Below are 18,358 nucleotides of genomic sequence, written 5' to 3'. Positions count from 1 at the left end.
CCAAAGATAAAGGAAATATTGAAAGGAAGACATTTTAATGATATTTAGGACATCAAGAGTAATATGACAGCTCTGATGGCCATTCTAGAAAAAAGTGATCCAAAATTGCTTTGAAGGGTAGCCTAAGCACTGGCATTGGTGAGTAGCTTTCCCAGGGGAGTACTTCAAAAGTGACTGTAGTGATATTCAGCAATGAGGTATGTAGCGCTTTTTCTAGGATGAGTTTGTGAACTTAATTTCGTATATAAAGACATGGATTGATTGTCAGTTTCTGATTTTCCTGTTACTCTTTTTCTGATTTCTTATAACTGCTTTTAATTATTTGTTATTTTAGAGACAGAGTCTCACTTTGTCGCCCTTGGTAGAGTGCTGTGGTGTCATAGCTCACAGCAACCTCCAACTCCTGGGCTTACGCAATTCTCTTGCCTCAGTCTTCTAACTGCTTTTAGATGTGAAAGCACTGTTGTTTTGGCATTAAACTCTAAAATTCATACTAATGAACAGTTAAATAACAAAATGATTTAATATGTTTAATGGAAGTACAAGCACAATTTTTAAAAATTTGAATGTATTGTCAAGTACTTTGGAAAATCATAATTTAATTTTTAAACTTAGTTTGAAAAAAATTATAAACCTGCCAAAAAAAGTTTCAGGAGTAGTACACTGAATTCCATTTTGCTATATTTGCTTTCTAGCTTTCTCTTTCTTCCTATCTTCTCTCCTTTTTCTCCTCCTCTTGCTTTTTTTTTTTTACCCACATGGCATAATTATTTTCTTTTTACAAATATGTGTTGCATCAGGAGAGTGAATCATGTATTCATGTATATCAATACTATTATTATTATTATTATTATTATTATTATTTTGGAGATAGAGTTTTGCTTTGTCCGTAGAGTGCTGTGGCATCATAGCTCACAGCAACCTCAAACTCTTGGATTCAAGCAATCTTCTTACCTTAGCAAGCTGAGTAGCTGGGACTGCAGTTGCTCCCCACAACACCCAGCTAATTTTTTAGAGATGGGTCTTGCTCTTGCTCTTGTTCTCAAACTCGTGAGCTCAAGTAATCCACTGCCTTGGCCTCCCAGAGTTCTAGGTTATAGGTATGAGCCACCACACTGGGCCTATAGTATTATTTGTAAAAGTGACTTTTCTCAAAATCTACTGAGAATATTTTTTGGTTTTTATTTGATTTAAATCATAAGTTTTCTTTTTAAAAGATGGAAAAGTATATAGGCTTTTACTGAATGTAAATATTAACCTATTTGAATTTAAAAGAAATAAAAATATTGCTAAGTTAATGGGAGTAAAAATTCGGGGACATTTTGACAATGAAGAAAATTTTTATAAAGGCTGTATGCTCAATCCTGGGAATTTCTTTATGAATGGCATTGAAATTTTTGCTTTTTATTTCAATTGACTTCCTAATCATGGACCAAAGAAATAATTTTGAGTGATACATTTGGGTACCAATTGTATTTTAGATTCAAAATATAAAATGTTTTCATTTAACATAGCATTTGTTAGATTTTGGGGTGAGCTGGGGAAATAGATCCTAATTTAATCTTTTTTGTTATTGTTGTTCTGAATTAGGAAGCTCTGGAGGAATATGTGAAAAAAGCAAACTCTATTCAGATGGTAAGAAGAAGTCGTTAAACACTGGAATTATTACTGTTCAGAACTATGGATCTCATGTACCTCCCAAAGTCTCTCATATTACTTTTGCTCATGAAGTTGGTCATAACTTTGGATCTCCAGTAAGTATTGCCTAATTATTAGAAATTATTTAAAAAGTTATTATACTAACTTTTATAATGACTGATTTTTTTTGTCTATTTACAGTGAAAACAAATATACATATGAATATTTAGTTTTTATGTCAGAACATAGTAGTGTACTTGACCATACTAAAGGGAGATAGAATATTTGTTATTAAAATAAGTAAGCATAACAATGCCAGAATTCTGTGAAGGTAAGGGATTTTGTCTGGCTTATTCAGACAAAATAATATCTATATCTTTTGGCCCTGGAACAGTGCCTGGTACATAATGCATTCAAGTATCTTTTGAATGAGAATCATTATTCATTCTTTAGTTTTGAATGTTCAGCAAATTGTGAAATTTTTTTCCCCCACTTTATTTCTGTTAAAGCATTGTTGGGGTTTACTTAATTTGTCTCTTTCTAATGTAGAATGAGAATGATATTTTAAAGTCTTATAATAAAAAATTTCTAACATACAAAAAGTAGAAAATAGGATAATAAATTCTCACATGCTCATCATCCAGAAGAAGGATCAGGATACTTTTTCTGTAAAGGGCCCGTTAGTAAACATTTTAGGCTTTGGGAGCAGCATTTGAGTTCTGTTCCATATTCTTCTTTGTTGTTTTAGCAGTTTTTTAAATATGGAAAAAGTATTCTTAGCTTATGCTGAGGCTGCAGGCTACAATTTGCCAATCTCTGATTCAGAGTCAATAATTGCCAAGATTTTGCCACATCTCTTTTCTGCATTCCTTTCTTTTTCTTTCCTAAGCTATTTAAAACAAATTAATTTATCCTCACATTTTTGGATCTGAATTTCTGAGAAATAGACTTATATAACTACAGTGTGGTTATTACACCTAATAGAATTAACAGAAATTTTTGCTTTTATTTAATATCTAATTCCCTATATTGATTTGCGTTGTTTTTTTTTTTTTTTTGAGACACCGTCACCCTGGCTAGAGTCCTGTGGCAGCATCATAGCTCACTGCAATCTAAAACTCCTGGGCTTGGTTGATCCTCCTGCCTCAGCCTCCCAAGGTAGCTGGGACTATAGGCACACAGCAGCACACCCAGCTAATTTTTCTATTTTTTGTGGAGATGGGGGTCTCTCTCAGGCTGGTCTTAAACTTCTGGCCTCAAGCAGTCCTCCTAACTTGGCCTCCCAGAGTGCTAGGATTACAGGCATGAGCCACTGTGCCTGGCATAGTATCTTGATTTTTAAGTGATCTAAAGATCAACATACAATACAGAAATATCAAATACTGATGGATATTCTTTCTTAGTGATTTTGGTAGAGCTTATTAAAAATAATACTTTGGAAAACTTCACTTGAATTATATATACATTTATTTTTCTTTCACCTTATCACTTGTAAAAGTGCATAATTTTATGATTTCAGAATTAAATTGTATATGTGTAGCTTAAAATCTCCAAAGGTACTTCTCCAATTTCTGTATTTCAAATATGTGCCATCTCACTAAGTTGTAAGTCCTAATCAGAAATAGATAGGTCATTATCAACGTTTCTGGATAGAGTACTTAAAATATGTTTAATCTATCTCTTGACTGCTTGTGTGATCTCTTCTTAAAAGAGTACTTGAAATTTTGGAGATGAGCAGGAACTGTTGAGCATGGTTAATTTACATTTTTAAGGACAGATAAATGTCCCCCACACAAACCTTGGTTCCAGGTCTTACTGGGGAATTGTACTCCCCTTTCAACTAGTCTTCTGTCTTCTAATCCAGGGCTTCTTATTTTAATGTGCCTATAAATCGCCTGAGGATCTTAATATACAGATTCTATTTTTAGTAGGTGTTTGATGATGTCTGAGTTTCTATACTTCTTTTCTTTCTCTTTTTTTCTTTTTTTAGACATTGCTTGAGTTTCTATATTTCTAATACATTCCCAGATAATGCTGCTGCTCGTCTGTGGACCACAAGTAGACTAGGGAATCTACACCATTCTCTTTTCACCTCTCTTCTGTTTTCTAACCCAGCTGTCAGTGAGGTGTATGTACTACATATGAACTACATATTCGTAAATGTACATTAATATTACACTATTTCTTATTATTTAATGATAAATTGGTTCACATTCTTTGCCTGCCTTGCTGTCATTTCCTATCATACCACGCTACTTTTAAAGACTCTACCGTGCTCAAATATACCCATCTTCTGTACATGTTGTTAATTATATTATTTACATACAGAGGAGATGCTTGTCTTCATCTGTTTTGTGATGCTACAAAGAATACCCCAAGCTGGGTAATTCATAAAGAAAACAGGTGTATCTGGCTCACCGTTCCTCAGGCTTTGTAAAAAGTATGATGCCAACATCTGTTTGGCTGTTTGTGAGGGCCTCACTCTGCTTCCACTTAGGGCAGAAGGCAAGGGGGACAGGCACATACAGAGACTCACTTGGTGAGAAAGGAAGCAAAAGAGGTGGGAGGTGCCAGGCTCTTGTTACTAGCCAGCTCTCTTGTTCAAACTAATAGAGTGTGAACTCACTCATTCACTCACCCCACCCCAAAGAGGCCATTAATCATGAGGAACCTGCTCCTATGACCCAGACACCTCCTATTATGCCCCACCTCCAACATTAGGATCAAATTTGAACTCGAGGTTGGGTAACAAATGTCCAACTATAGCAATGTGTAATAAACATTTGAGTAATTTGTTATTTATTTATTTATTTATTTTAATTTAAAAAATTCAGAATAAGTAGTATTATGGGGGCACTAATGTTTTTAGTTACATAAATTGCTTTTGTACAGTTTGAGGCAAATTTATAAGTGTGCCTATCATCCAGTTAGTGTTCATTCTACTTTTTAGGTGTGAATTTACCTCTCTCCCTTCCACCTGCTTGATTTCTAATGAGTGTTATTTCCATATGTGCACATAAATATTGATTGGTTTTTCAATTTAACAGTGAATACATGTAGTGTTTGGTTTTTTATTCTTGTGATACTTCACTTAGAAGAGTGGTCTCCAGTTCCATGCAGGTTAATAGAAGAAGTATTAGTTCACCTTTTTTTAACTGGCTGAGTAGTACTCCATGCTATATACATGTACCACATTTTATTAATTCACTCATATATTCATGGGTACTTGGATTGTTTCCACATCTTTGCAATTGCAAATTGTGCTGCTATAGACATTCAAATGCAGGTGTCTTTTTTATAAAATGCCTTTTTCTTCCTTTGAGTACATACCTAGCAGTAAGATTGCTGGGTCAAATAGTAGGTCTACTTTTTTTTTTTTTTTTTTTTTTGAGACAGAATCTCACTATGTCACCCTTGATAGAGTGCTATGGCGTCACAGCTCACAGCAACCTCAAACTCTTGGGCTCAAGTGATTCTTTTGCCTTAGCCTCCCAAGTAGCTGGACCACGGGTATCCACCACAATGCCTGGCCATATTTTTTGCTGCAGTTGTCATTGTCGTTTAGCTGGCCTGAGTTGCGTTCGAACCCACCACCCTTGGTGCATGTGGCTGGCACCATAACCACTGTGCCATGGGCACCCAGCCAGTAGGTCTACTTTTAATTCTTTGCAGTATCTCCATACCATTTTCCATAGAGATTGTGCTAGTTTGCAGGCAATTTGGCAATATGTATCAGGACCCTTAAAGTGTTCCCACCTCTGGAAATCTACCTAAAATAAATGGAGAACCTATCAAGGAGTTATTTTGTTTGAAAAATGAAAGTTAAGAAAATATAACCACTAGTTTTATTTATAATAGCAAAAAGTTTCAAATGATCCTACAATAGGAAAATATTATGATTAATGCTCCATAGTCATTTAAAACTCAAGCTTTGCAGTGTATATCTTGTACTGTTAAGCTGGGGTAAATGTATATATACACATGCTGTAGTACAAATTTTATATTAGATTGTGGTATGGCTAGATGTGTAATATAGGAAATAGACCAAATGTTAATATTTATTGTGTATGATAGATTATGATTGAATTTTTCTTTATCCATTCCTTTATTTTCTAAATTTTAAGAGTACATATTTTTTAATAATTGGAAATGTTTCTGTTTTCTTGTCAAACTAAGATTATAGTTTTTTCGTGAGTTGAACCTTTCTTGTGAGTTGAACCTCATAGCACTTCTTGGCATCCAGGCAAGATGGCCTTTTATGTTCTGTTTTATGTTTTACTTATTTGTGTGTTTGTTTTATTCCCTTATCTGAGGATGGAAAATACCTGACATAGTTGTTTAAAGTGTATTACCCATTCCATGCTGTTAATGATGACCTATAATACCCCCTGGACTGGTAAAGCAATAATTGATTAGCAATGTCTGAAATATTTATGGGACAGTAAGTCAGACTAGGCAGATCTGTCACAATTTGCCATCATTTAAAAATAGAATGTAAGGGCGGCGCCTGTGGCTCAGTCGGTAAGGCGCCGGCCCCATAATACCGAGGGTGGCGGGTTCAAACCCGGCCCCGGCTGAACTGCAATCAAAAAAATAGCTGGGCGTTGTGGCAGGCGCCTGTAGTCCCAGCTACTTGGGAGGCTGAGGCAAGAGTATTGCTTAAGCCCAGGAGTTGGAGGTTGCTGTGAGCCGTGTGACGCCACAGCACTCTACTGAGGGCCATAAAGTGAGACTCTGTCTCTACAAAAAAGAAAAAAAAATAGAATGTAAATTCATTAAAGGCTAGAGATAATACTTTTCTCAAAGTTACATTTTCATATTATATTTTAGTGCCTCCTTGTGTAATAATGGACATTCACTAATATTTAGTGAATTGAAAAGTGATAAGATATTCTGTAATGATGTCAAGAGTTATATAGTATTGGGAGTTTTTCTTTCCCTTTCGAAAATTCTAATGCTGAAAATAATTCTATTGTTGTACCTTATCTAAGACCAAATGGAATTTTCTGGAATGAAAGCACAAAGCAAGATAATACTGGAGAATAGTATAGTAGTGCTGAATCTAGCTTCAGGAGTAAGCTAACGGGTATCAGGGGTCGTATTTTTAACAGTCATCTCAGAATGGGGGAATAGAAAATGAAAAGACTGGCTGTGGGGGAAATAAACCAATGTCTTGGGCAGTCCTTTTCTTTCTGGAGAGTAGAGTTGTTGGGTATTTAAAATAAGACTTTATTCCCAAATGATTGTTGTTCTTTGTTTCTTCATTATTTTAGTATTTTTGAATTTCAGAATAATAGGAGGGTACAAATGATTAGGTTATATTGTTTGCATTTTGGGGGTAAAGTGCAAGTTGTAGTTGAGCCCCTCACCCAGGACGTGTGCTGAATACCCTTACATTGTGCCTGTTAGGTGAGAGCACACCAACCAACTCCCCTCACAAAATTTGTGTTTTTCTCTTCTGTGGGTGTGTAATTGTTCATCTACTGGTTTCATGTTAGTACTGAGTACATTAGATGCTTGCTTGTCTATTCTTGTGATACTTGACTAAGGAGAATGTTCTTCAACTCCATCCAGGTTAATACAAAAGATGTAAAGTCTACATCTTTTTATAGCTGCATAGTATTCCATGGTATATAATTTAGGTTGATTCCACATCTTGGTGATTATGAATTGAGCTGTGATAAACATTCTAATACAAATGTCCTTAATGGTTAAATGATACCTAGTAATGGGATTGTGGTATCAAATGGAAGGTCTACTTTCAGCTCTTTGAGGACCCTCCATACTTAAATCTTTCCAAAGAGGCTGTATTAGTTTGCAATCCCACCAACAGTGTAAAAGGTTCCCTTTTCTCCAAATAAGACATCATACTAAATAGAACTATTACTTGAGTACCTGACTTTTTTCTGCCCTTCCTAATGTGTTCTGGATTGTTTGAGGAGCATTGTGTGTGTTTTAATGTTTAGCCCTAAGGAGGGCAGGGCTGCTGGGGAAGTGTTTTTATTGTTTGATCTCAGCACTGGTCACATAAGCATGTTTACTTTGAGAAAATTCAGGGAGCTATGCTTTGGAACTTTTCTGTACATACCTGATACTTCAGTAAAATTTACCAAAACCAAATACCACTTATGTGCATTTACACGTACAGAGAATTCCATCTCCAGTTTATTCTACAAAGCAAAATTTTTGTTTTTCCTCTTGGTGTTTCTTAATTTTCATTTCATTAACAGATCATTGTGTTTCTGTCCCTATCAGTGTTTTTACTTTTCTTTTGTACATGCTGGTTAAGAAGTTAGTTATCTTTGATTCCTATTCTGTTAATGTGTGTGGTTAGTCCCATCCCAGTCTATTATGTTTCTGTTCTATTGTTTTATCTTCCTGAACTAGTTATAATCTATAATTTAGCATGTATTTTAAAGAATATTTGGTAATTTAAAAGTAATTTATATTAACTGTTATTAGTTTTTAAAGTAGGTGAGCTTATTTTGATAGATTTTTATGACAGTTTGTCCTCAATTCTGTTTCCAACTTAGAAATCTATAAATTATTGGGGCTAGACCTCCACTGATTTTCCTTTCTAAGACAGTGGCTCCTTGAAGAGCAAATTGTTTTCCTTCTTACTGTGTAAAACAATTGTAAGATTCTTTGTAAAGGAGAGTCCAAAGCTTCTATTGTTCTTCTCATGAGAACATTACATTTAATCAGATGACCTGAAAACCTTATTTTACTTCCTATTTATGTAACTTTTTATTCTGTTTGACAGCATGATTCTGGAACAGAGTGCACTCCAGGAGAATCTAAGAATTTAGGACAAAAAGAAAATGGCAATTACATCATGTATGCAAGAGCAACATCTGGGGACAAACTTAACAACAATAAATTTTCACTCTGTAGTATTAGAAATATAAGCCAAGTTCTTGAGAAGAAGAGAAACAACTGTTTTGTTGGTATGTATCTTTTCTCAACATTTTATTATGAATATTTTTAAACATTTAGAAAACTTGAATAAGTTATACAGTGAGCACTCATATACCCATCACTTATATTTTATAATGGTTAAAACTTTGCTGGTTTTGCTTTATCACATATTTATTAATCTGCCCATCCCTCAATCTATGTTTTTATTGCAATTTAAAGTAAGTGGTAACCATTAGTATACCACTTCAGCCTACATATCATTAACTAAAGTTCAGTCTCTTTTGGAATTCTTTTTTTGCTTTCTGCGTAAGTGAAATACATAAATCTTGAATGTACGTTTGATGCATTGTTGTTTTGTTTGTTTCATTTTTAAGACAGGCTTTTTCTTGCCCAGGCTAGAGTACAGTGGTGTCACCCGTAGCTCACTGTAGTCACCAACTCAGGGGCTGAAACAATCTTCCTGTCTCAGCCTTCTGACTATCTGGGTCTACAGGCATGTGGCCCCATACCTGGGTAGGTTTTTAATATATTTTGTAGACATGAAGTCTTGCAGTGTTGCTCAGGCTGGTCTTGAGCTCCTGGCCTCAAGTGATCCTCCTTCCTTGGCCTTCCAAAGTAGTAGGATTATAAGCATGAACTACTGTACTCAGCCTATTTGATGGGTTTTGACAAATGCGTTTGCCTGTGCAAACTAAGTACCTATCAAGATATAGTTTCTGCCACCTCTGAAAATTCTTTTATTCCTCTCCCGAATTTTTTTGAGACTTAGTCTTACTTTGTCACCCTTGGTAGAGTGCTGTGGCATCATAGCTCAAATTCCTGTACTCAAGCAATTCTCTTGCTTCAACCTCCTGAGTAGCTGGGACTATACGGGTCCAACACAACACCCAGCTATTTTTAGAAACAAGGTCTCACTCTGGCTCAAGCTAGTTTCGACCCCTCAGGCAGCCCACCCACCGTGGCCTCCCAGGTGCTGGGATTACAGGTGTGACCCACCACATCCGGCCCACAATGGGGATCTTTTTTTTTTTAGCAAGCCCAGGCAGGGTTCAAACTCACCCTAGTTCAACCATTGAGCACCCTCTTTTATTCCCCTTTCCAATCAATATCTGTCTCTCTTCCAGAAGCAACCACTTTCTGATTTATTTCACCATAGATTAGTTTTGCCTCTATATAACTGGAATCATACAGTTTGTACCCTTTTGTGGTAGGCTACTTTATTTTAACTCAGCATAATATTTTGAGATTCACCATTGGTATTTTACTCCCTTGTATTGTTTAATATTATTACATTATGTGAATTTATCCCAGTTTGCTCATCTGCTCTTCTGCAGATGAACACCTGTGCTTTGGGGTTGGGCTAATATGTGTATGAATAAAGCTGGTATGAAATTATTTTTTTCTTATTGTATTAAGATACATGTAAAATTTGTCATTTTAAGCAATTTTAAATACACAATTTTATGGTATTAGTTACATTCACAGTGTTGTGCAACCATTGCCATAGTCCATTTCCAAACTGCTTTTTATCCTCCAAAACAAATTCTATAAACATTAAGCAATAATTTCTCTCTTCTCCCTTTAGCTTCTGGTAACCTTTAATTTAATTTCTGTCTTTGTGAATTTTCAGTCTATTCTAGGTACCTCATGTAAGTGGGATCATAAAATGTTTGTTCTTTAGTGTGTCTGGCTTATTTCACTTAGTGTAATATTTTCGAGATTCATCCATGTTGTAGCATGTGTCAGAACTCCATTCCCTTTTATCGCTGACTAATCCATTGTAGATCCTATTTTGTTTTTCCATTCATCTGTTATGCCTTTCTTTTGGAAGTTAATATATTCAACCATGTGGCTAAACATATTCTAAATATTTTAACCTTGCACTATCATTTTTTTAGTGTGTACCTGACTTATTTCTCAAGATTATAAGTTACTTGCGGAAAAACACTGAGGCCTATTCATTTTTGTATGTTAAAGAGCACTTAAAGAGGGGTTAAATAAATGAGAAAGAACTGGGGAAGATTTCCAGATAAACATGGCTTTTTTTTTGAGACAGAGTCTCACTTTGTCACCCTTAGTAGAGTGCTGTTGCATCACAGCTCACAGAAATCTCTAGCTCTTGGGCTAGGGCGATTCTCTTGCCTCAGCCTCCTGAGTTGCTGGGACTTCAGGCGCCCGCCACAATGCCCGGCTATTTTTGTTGCAGTTCCACTGCTGTTTTAGCTGGCCGGGGCTGGGTTCGAACCTGTCACCCTCAGGATATGAGGCCGGTGCCCTACCCACTGAGCCACAGGCACTGCCTGCCTTTTTGTTTTTAATTGAATATTTATTGAGATATAGTTGTTAAAAAGAAGAGAATCGCTTAAGCCCAAGAGTTGGAGGTTGCTGTGAGCTGTGTGAGGCCACAGCACTCTACCAAGAGCCATAAAGTGAGACTCTGTCTCTACAAAAAAACAGTTCCTCTCAGGGGTGATACCTTGCAAAACGATAGTGTATTATTACAATCAAGATGTTGACATTCATACAATCCTTAAATCTTCCACAAATTTCCCCAGTTTTTCTTTTCTTTTTTTTTTTTTTTTTGTAGAAACAGAGTCTCACTGTACCGCCCTCAGGTAGAGTGCCGTGGCGTCACACGGCTCACAGCAACCTCCAACTCTCGGGCTTACGCGATTCTCTTGCCTCAGCCTCCCGAGCAGCCGGGACCACAGGCGCCCGCCACAATGCCGGCTATTTTTTTTTGTTGTTGCGGTTTGGCCGGGGCTGGGTTTGAACCCTCCACCCTCGGCATATGGGGCCGGCGCCCTACTCACTGAGCCACAGGCACCGCCCTCCCCAGTTTTTCTTATTCTAATTTCCTGTGTGTATTTAGTTCTATACAATTTATTACATGTGTAGGTTTATGCATCTACTGCAGTCAAGATGTAGTAGTTTCATTAGCATAAGAATCCATTGCCCTTGACTACTGTTGTTCTTCTTCCATCTTACCAACCTGTTCTCTGTTTTTAAAATTTTGTTATTTGAGAAGTGCTATATAAAGGCCTGGCACTGTTCCTCAAGTCTATAATCCTAGTACTATGGGAGGCTGAGGCAGGTGGATTGCTTGAGCTTTGAAGTTTGAGACCAGCTTGAGCAATAATTGAGACTCCATCTCTACTAAAAATAGAAAAACTAGCTGGGTGTAGTGGTGAGGGCCTATGGTCCCAGCTACTTGGGAAGCTGAGGCAAGCGGATTGGTCAGACCCAAGAGTTTGAGGTTGCTGTGAGCTATGAAGCCATGGCACTTTACCTGGGGGCAACAGAGTGAGATTTTGTCTCCAAAAAAAAAAAAAAAAGCCATATAAATGAAAACATATACTAAGTAAGTAACCTTATGAGATTGCCTTTTTCCCACTCAGCATAAATCTCTGGAGTGTTGTCTAAATTGCTGCCTTTATCAGTATTTTGCTCTGTTTTATTTTTAAGTAATATTCCATGGTATGTTTAACCAATCACCTATTGAAGGATATCTGGGCTGTTTCCAGTGTTTAACTATTGTTAATAAAGTAGCTATAAACATTCCTGTACAGGTTTTTTGCGTGAACATTCTTTTTTATTTCTTTGGGATAAATGCCCCCAAATCCGACAGATGGACCATATTTGCTTGTTTGTTTTGTACAAAACTGCCAAACTTTTCCAGGGACGCTATACCATTGTACATTCTTACCTGCATTATATGAATGATCAGATTTCCTGTATCTTTACCAGCATTTAGTGTTTTCATGATTTTATATATTAGTCACTCTGATAGGTATGTAATGATCTCATAGTTGTAATGTGCATTTCTCTGTTGACTAATGATATTAAATATCTTTTTATGTGCTTATTTGCTGCTATCTCTGTATTTTCTTCAAATGAAAGATCTGTTCATGTTCTTTTGGCCATTTTTAATGGGATTTATTTTTCTTTTGAGTTTTGAGAGTTTATTTTTTTTAATATAGTCGAGATACTAGTCAGTTGTCAGATAATTGGTTTTCAAATATTTTCTCCCAGTCTGAAGCTTGTTTCTTTCGTTCTTTTATAGATATTTCTCATGGAAGAGGTTTGAAATTTTGATGAATTGCAATTGATCAGTTTTTTCTTTTTATTGATTGGCTTTGTCTTTGAAAGCCTTTTTCTTTTAAAAAGACAGATTGAAATTGCATTGATGTTATCATTTTTATTATTATCATTAGCAGTTTTTCTAACACTTGTTAGTGTAGAAGTGCTGTGTAGATTCTTCATTTGCAATGGGGGTTTTCACAGTAAACTTTCTGATTGATGTCTTTTAAAAATGAGCATATTGCTTTGTAGGTATTATGGGAAAGAAATTTGTATTTTAAATTATAGTGAAATGTTTATTACAGTTTTTTCATTTAAACAGTACCTTTACTTTGTGTTTAAGTTATTAGCAAATAGCTAATTTGAAGTAATAAATCTATATGAGATGCAAATTAATTTGTAGTAAATATTGTCTCTCAGGTTTTTCCGACTTTATCATTTTCTCTTTTCTCTTAAATTGCACATCAGATGGATTATAAAATTACCAGACTGTTGAAAAACATCATTGCTTAGTATATATGTACACATACATGTACATGCTTATAGTTTTATAGAACAGAAGAGATTGTTTAAATTAGTGAAACATGGATGAAGTTTTAGTAACCTTTAAGATTTCCTTTAATAGGCTGGGCACCATGGCTCATGCCTGTAAGTAATCCTAGCACTCTGGGAGGTTGAGGTGGGTGGATTGCTTGAGCTCAGGAGTTTGAGACCAGCCTGAGCAAGAGCAAGACCCCATCTCTAAAAATAGCTGGACATTGTGCTGGGCGCCTGTAGTTCCAAGCTAGTCGAGAGGCTGAATCAAAAGAATCATTTGAGTCCAAGAGTTTGAGGTTGCTGTGATACCATGGCACACGACCAAGGGTGAGAAAGTGAGACTAAAAGTGAGACCTAAAAAAAAAAAAAATATTTCTTTTAATAATTAGGTGATGTGTTTAAGGATAAGAATGAACTTTATGAATATAAAGCCAAACTTTCTACAACATTTTTGATTCATATATGTCTTATGTGGGCTCCCTATGTTGGTGTGATTCCCTTCTACTTACTCATTTCTGAATTTAAAAGCCTGTACTATGACTGTTTTCAGCATTGAGTAGGAAAGAAAGAGCACTAGATTGTAGACCTGGAAGACCTGGGTTTAGTCTGTGTTTTGCCCATACTGGGGAATATGGTCTCTAGCAAGTTACATACTGCTTGGAAGTTAGTTTTCTTTTCTAGAAAGTGAAGGCATTTGATGCTTACCATTCTCTACAGGTGCTAAAGTTCTTTGATTTTATCGTCTTACAAAGGGGAACATTCTTATTCCAATTTTAAATTCCATTGAAAAAAATCAAAGAACTCTAGAAGACAGCTGAAGAAATTTTCTAAAATTATTCTCTGTGCTTAGACCAGACTGTCTAACCATAATCAACCAAAATTTGGCCTAATACTGTTAGGTTCTATGGGAATACAAAAAATTTAAATAATACACATTTTCTCCCTTTAGAATTTTGCTAAGGAGCAAAATTAATGTATATTTTTAGAGAATTATTTTACAGCCTATATTATAATCATCCAAATAGAATGTGATGGATTCCATAGGACAAAATCCCACCCAACTTCCTTAACAAATAAATGGTATAAAAGTAGAGAGGAATCTGTTATACAGTGGAAGGACTTAAGAGACATGACAACCAGAAGCAACCATGGTGGTGGTTGGGGGCTTGAAACCAGGAGAACCTTGTTTAGAACTTGATTCAGACCAATTGTAAGGAGAAAGTTGAGGAAAATTGAACTTGGGTTGGCTATTAGATGCTATTACATATATTTTGTTCAATGTGATAATGGTTGTTGTGGTTAGGTTTAAAAAAAGAAATAATTTCTGGCCTGGCATCTGTGGCTCAAGTGGCTAAGGCGCCAGCCACATACATCTGAGCACAGGTTCAAATCCAGCCCAGGCCCACCAAACAACAATGACGGCTACAACCAAAAAATAGCTGGGCATTGTGGCAGGCGCCTCTAGTCCCAGCTACTTGGGAGGTGGAGACAGGAGACTCGCTTGAGCCCAGGAGTTGGAGGTTGCTGTAAGCTGTGATGCCACAGTCTCTACTCAGGGCGACAGCTTGAGGCTCTGTCTAAAAAAAGGAAAAAAAGGAAAAACTTTCTTATCTCTTAGTATATTCTAAAGTATTACAAGAGCAATCATGTGTTAAGGGGGGTTGTTTTTACTCCAGAAAAAATAAAAATTGTGGGAGTAAATAAGAACAGCACATTGTCCGTAGTCCATAGTTGTTAAAGCTAAATGGTACGTGGGAGTTCATTGTGACTCTTCTTTTATTATTTTTATGTGTATTTGCCATTTTCTGCAGAAAAAAGGTTTAATTTTTTTTCCTGATTAATGAAGCACTAACTTAATTTTTATTTGTGTGATATAAATAGTGCAGTCATGGTAGGATTAAGCGCAGTGTGGCATGGCCTGCGTAGTACGTGACCACTTCTAAAAGGGAGCTTCAAGTCAGATCCCCACACTATACAGGTCAGGAGCCCCCAAAGAAAGTGACTTGCCCAAGGTTGCATTGCTAGTGGCAGATCCCCTGTTAGAATTAGGTCTCATGATTTCCAGAGTCCTTGTTTGTTCTACTTCTTTCATGTAATTTCTTTGTTTTAAAACTCTAAAGAGTTTGTGAATTTTAAATAAAATTAATATGTGCATATAATGTTTACCTTGACTTGTTTGCTTTCTTAAGAATCTGGCCAACCTATATGTGGAAATGGAATGGTAGAACAAGGTGAGCAGTGTGATTGTGGCTATAGTGACCAGTGTAAAGATGAGTGCTGCTATGATGCAAACCAACCAGAGGGGAAAAAATGCAAACTGAAACCTGGAAAAGAGTGCAGGTACCGTGCCAATTCCAGTAATGTTAATAATGTGTTTGTAAAGTAACCTGAAAATAGTTATAACAAATTTAAAACTGAAATTAAGGGATGCATGTGGTTATTTATTGCTATTTTATTTATTTTTCTGGAATAGTATTGGTTAGTGCCCTGTTTTTGGCAGATTGAACTATTTGTAATTGTATTTTGTGTGGTAGGTATTAATAAGAATATATAAAAGATGCTCAAAAAATGTTAGTTACTGACTTTAAAAATGTGACTATCTTTCATATTTTTAGAATCTTAACTTTAAATATTTAGGTAATATGGAGTCCATACACTTTTATAATGGTGTCACATAATTATTTCACTTGTCAAATTATTAATATTTAGTAGTGATAGGCATAAGCAATTGAATATTGTTGGTACAGTATTTTTTAAATGGCTGGTCTGTATATCCTAGTTTGGTTTTAGTGTATAAATGTGATTAAAACTGATAAATTCTCGGGAGGCTGAGGCAAGAGAATTGCGTAAGCCCTGGAGTTGGAGGTTGCTGTGAGCTGTGACGCAACAGCACTCTACCGAGGGCAATAAAATGATAAATGTCTGTCTCTGCAAAACAAACAAATGAACAACTGATAAATTGACTGATGGATGATGTAATTAAAAAAACACTGATAAATTCCCTAACATTGAATCCACTTTCCAATGTAACTTTTCTTACTCTGTTCACTAAAGACAAATAGAGTGAGAATGAGTAGTATTGTATGCTTTGATATAAAAACAAAACATTTTTCTGCATTTATTAGAATGTTTAAATTTAGTAGCTTCTTTTTTTTTTTTTTTCCCCCAAGGGTAATTTTATTGATGGCTCTCACTTGTTCCCTCGCCAAAGACCAACTGTAGCCAGATGAAATGAACATAATCTCAAGATTTTATTGTCTTCATGATAAAACAAAAGATGATCAGAACTGTATCACTTGACCCTTTCTCTTCTTATCTCCTCCCAGTTCAAAATGCTTGCATCTCTTAATAGCTAGCATTCTCTTAGATCTGCAGCTGGGCTCCACACACTCAAGCCTCAGCACAATCTTCTTTGTAGTTTTAGCCTTTTTCCAGAAAATCGGCTTAGTCTGCCCACCATAGCCACTCTGCTTCCTGTCATAACGCCGCTTTCCCTGGGCATAGAGAGAGTCCTTGCCCTTTTTATACTGTGTCACTTTGTGGGGCTGGTGCTTGCCACACTTCTTACAGAAAGTCCGGCGGGTTTTAGGAACGTTCACCATGTTTGCGCGAGCGCTAGCGGCAACCTAAATTTAGTAGCTTCTTACTCCAATTTTTATTGGTAAATGTATACATAATTGTATATATTTATGGAGTACACATGGTAATTTGATGCATGCATACACAATGTCTTATGATCAAATCAGGGTAATTTTCTTATGTTCTTGCCCAGTTTTGGTATCAGGATAATATTGGCCTCATAGAATGAGTTTGGAAGAATTGCTTCCTCTTCAGTTTTCCAGAAAAGTTTGAGATGAATTGGTATTAGTTCTTTAAATGTTTGGTGAAATTTAGCAGTGAAGACTTTTAGTTATTGATTTCAGTTACTTTACTTGTAACTGGTCTGTTCAGGTTTTCTATTTGTTCTTGGCTCAATCTTAGTAAGTTGTATGTCTCCAGGAATTTATCCACATCTGTTAGGTTTTCCAATTTGTTGGCATGTGGTCATTTGTAATAGTGTTTGATGATCCATTGTATTTCTATGGTGTAAGTTATGGTATCTTCTTTTTTTTTTCTGATTTTATTTGGGTAGTCGTTCTTGTTTAGTTAGCTGATGGTTTGTAAGTTTTATCATTTCAAACCCCCCCCCCCAACATTTAGTTTAGCTGATCCTTTGTATTTGTTTATTTTAGTCTGAATTCCATTTTGAAATTAATTAGTTAATTAATTTATTAATTAATAAATTACACACAACATCACAGCAATCTCAAAGTCCTGGGATCAAGCAATAGCTCCTGCCTCAGCCCCCTGAGTAGCTGGGACTATAGGCACCTGCCATTATGCCCGGCAGCTTTTTTTTCTATTTTTAATAGAGATAGGGGTCTTACTCTTGCTCAAACTCCGGAGTTCAGGAGATTCTCCCACCTTGGCTTCTCAGAATGCTAGGATTATAGTCATAACCCACCATGCCTGACCAAGAATTTAATTTATTTTTACTATGACCTTTATTATTTCTTCCTTGCTACTAATTTTGGATTTGGCTTGTTTGTGCTTTTCTGGTTCCTTTAGTGGCATTGTTAGGTTGTTTATCTTTCTGCTTTTTTTGATGTTGACATTTATTGCTGTAAACTTAACTCTTAATACTGTTTTTTCTGTATCACATAGGTTTTGGCATTTTGCGTTTCTATTTTCATGTTTCAAGGAGTTTTTAAATTTCTTTCTTAATTTCTTCATTTACCTTTGGTTGTTCAGGAGCATGTTGCTTCATTTATGTGTATTTGTACAGTTTTGAAAAGTTTCCTTTGTTATTGATTTTGAGTTAGAGAAGATACTTAATAGCATTTTTAGTTCTTTTAAATTTGTTGAGGCTTGTTTCATGGCCTAATAGGTGGTCTGTCTTGGAGAATGTTCCATGTACTGATTAAAAGAATGTGTATTCTGCAGCTGTTAAATTTCTGTAAATGTCTATTGTATTTGGTCTAAAGTGCAATTTTAATCCATTTTGTCTTTGTTCAATATTTTTGTGTAGATAATCTGTTCAATGTTGAGAGTGGGGTGTTGAAATTCCCAACTATTATTGGCTTGGAGTCTGTCTCTTCTTTAGATGTAATAATATTTTCTTTATAAATCTGGGTGCTCCAGTATT

At 35.8% G+C, this 18,358-nt stretch overlaps 2 protein-coding genes across 6 annotated transcripts in view; one reads left to right on the top strand and one right to left on the bottom strand.

Moving 5' to 3' along the window:
- Positions 1 to 18,358, top strand: part of ADAM10 (ADAM metallopeptidase domain 10) — a 181,793-nt gene that overhangs the window by 140,517 nt on the left and 22,918 nt on the right. For all 5 annotated transcript variants that reach the window (XM_053594026.1, XM_053594023.1, XM_053594027.1 and 2 more), the window contains 3 exons: positions 1,591 to 1,754; positions 8,402 to 8,585; positions 15,363 to 15,513. In XM_053594026.1, coding sequence (XP_053450001.1) covers positions 1,591 to 1,754; positions 8,402 to 8,585; positions 15,363 to 15,513 — 499 coding nt within the window. The remainder of the gene's footprint in view (positions 1 to 1,590; positions 1,755 to 8,401; positions 8,586 to 15,362; positions 15,514 to 18,358) is intronic.
- Positions 16,406 to 16,793, bottom strand: LOC128587644 (60S ribosomal protein L36a-like). Its single transcript, XM_053594038.1, has one exon. It carries the CDS (start codon positions 16,773 to 16,775, stop codon positions 16,455 to 16,457), a length of 321 nt encoding a protein of 106 aa, XP_053450013.1. The 5' UTR covers positions 16,776 to 16,793; the 3' UTR covers positions 16,406 to 16,454.

This window comes from Nycticebus coucang, chromosome 6 (assembly GCF_027406575.1).
Source record: "Nycticebus coucang isolate mNycCou1 chromosome 6, mNycCou1.pri, whole genome shotgun sequence".
NCBI lineage: Eukaryota > Metazoa > Chordata > Mammalia > Primates > Lorisidae > Nycticebus > Nycticebus coucang.
The sequence above is the reverse complement of the archived record's forward strand: the minus strand, read 5'-3'. Positions and strand labels throughout refer to the sequence as shown.

Excerpts from the sequence above, each read along its gene's own strand:
- LOC128587644 (XM_053594038.1), bottom strand. The coding sequence starts at position 16,775 with ATGGTGAACGTTCCTAAAACCCGCCGGACTTTCTGTAAGAAGTGTGGC.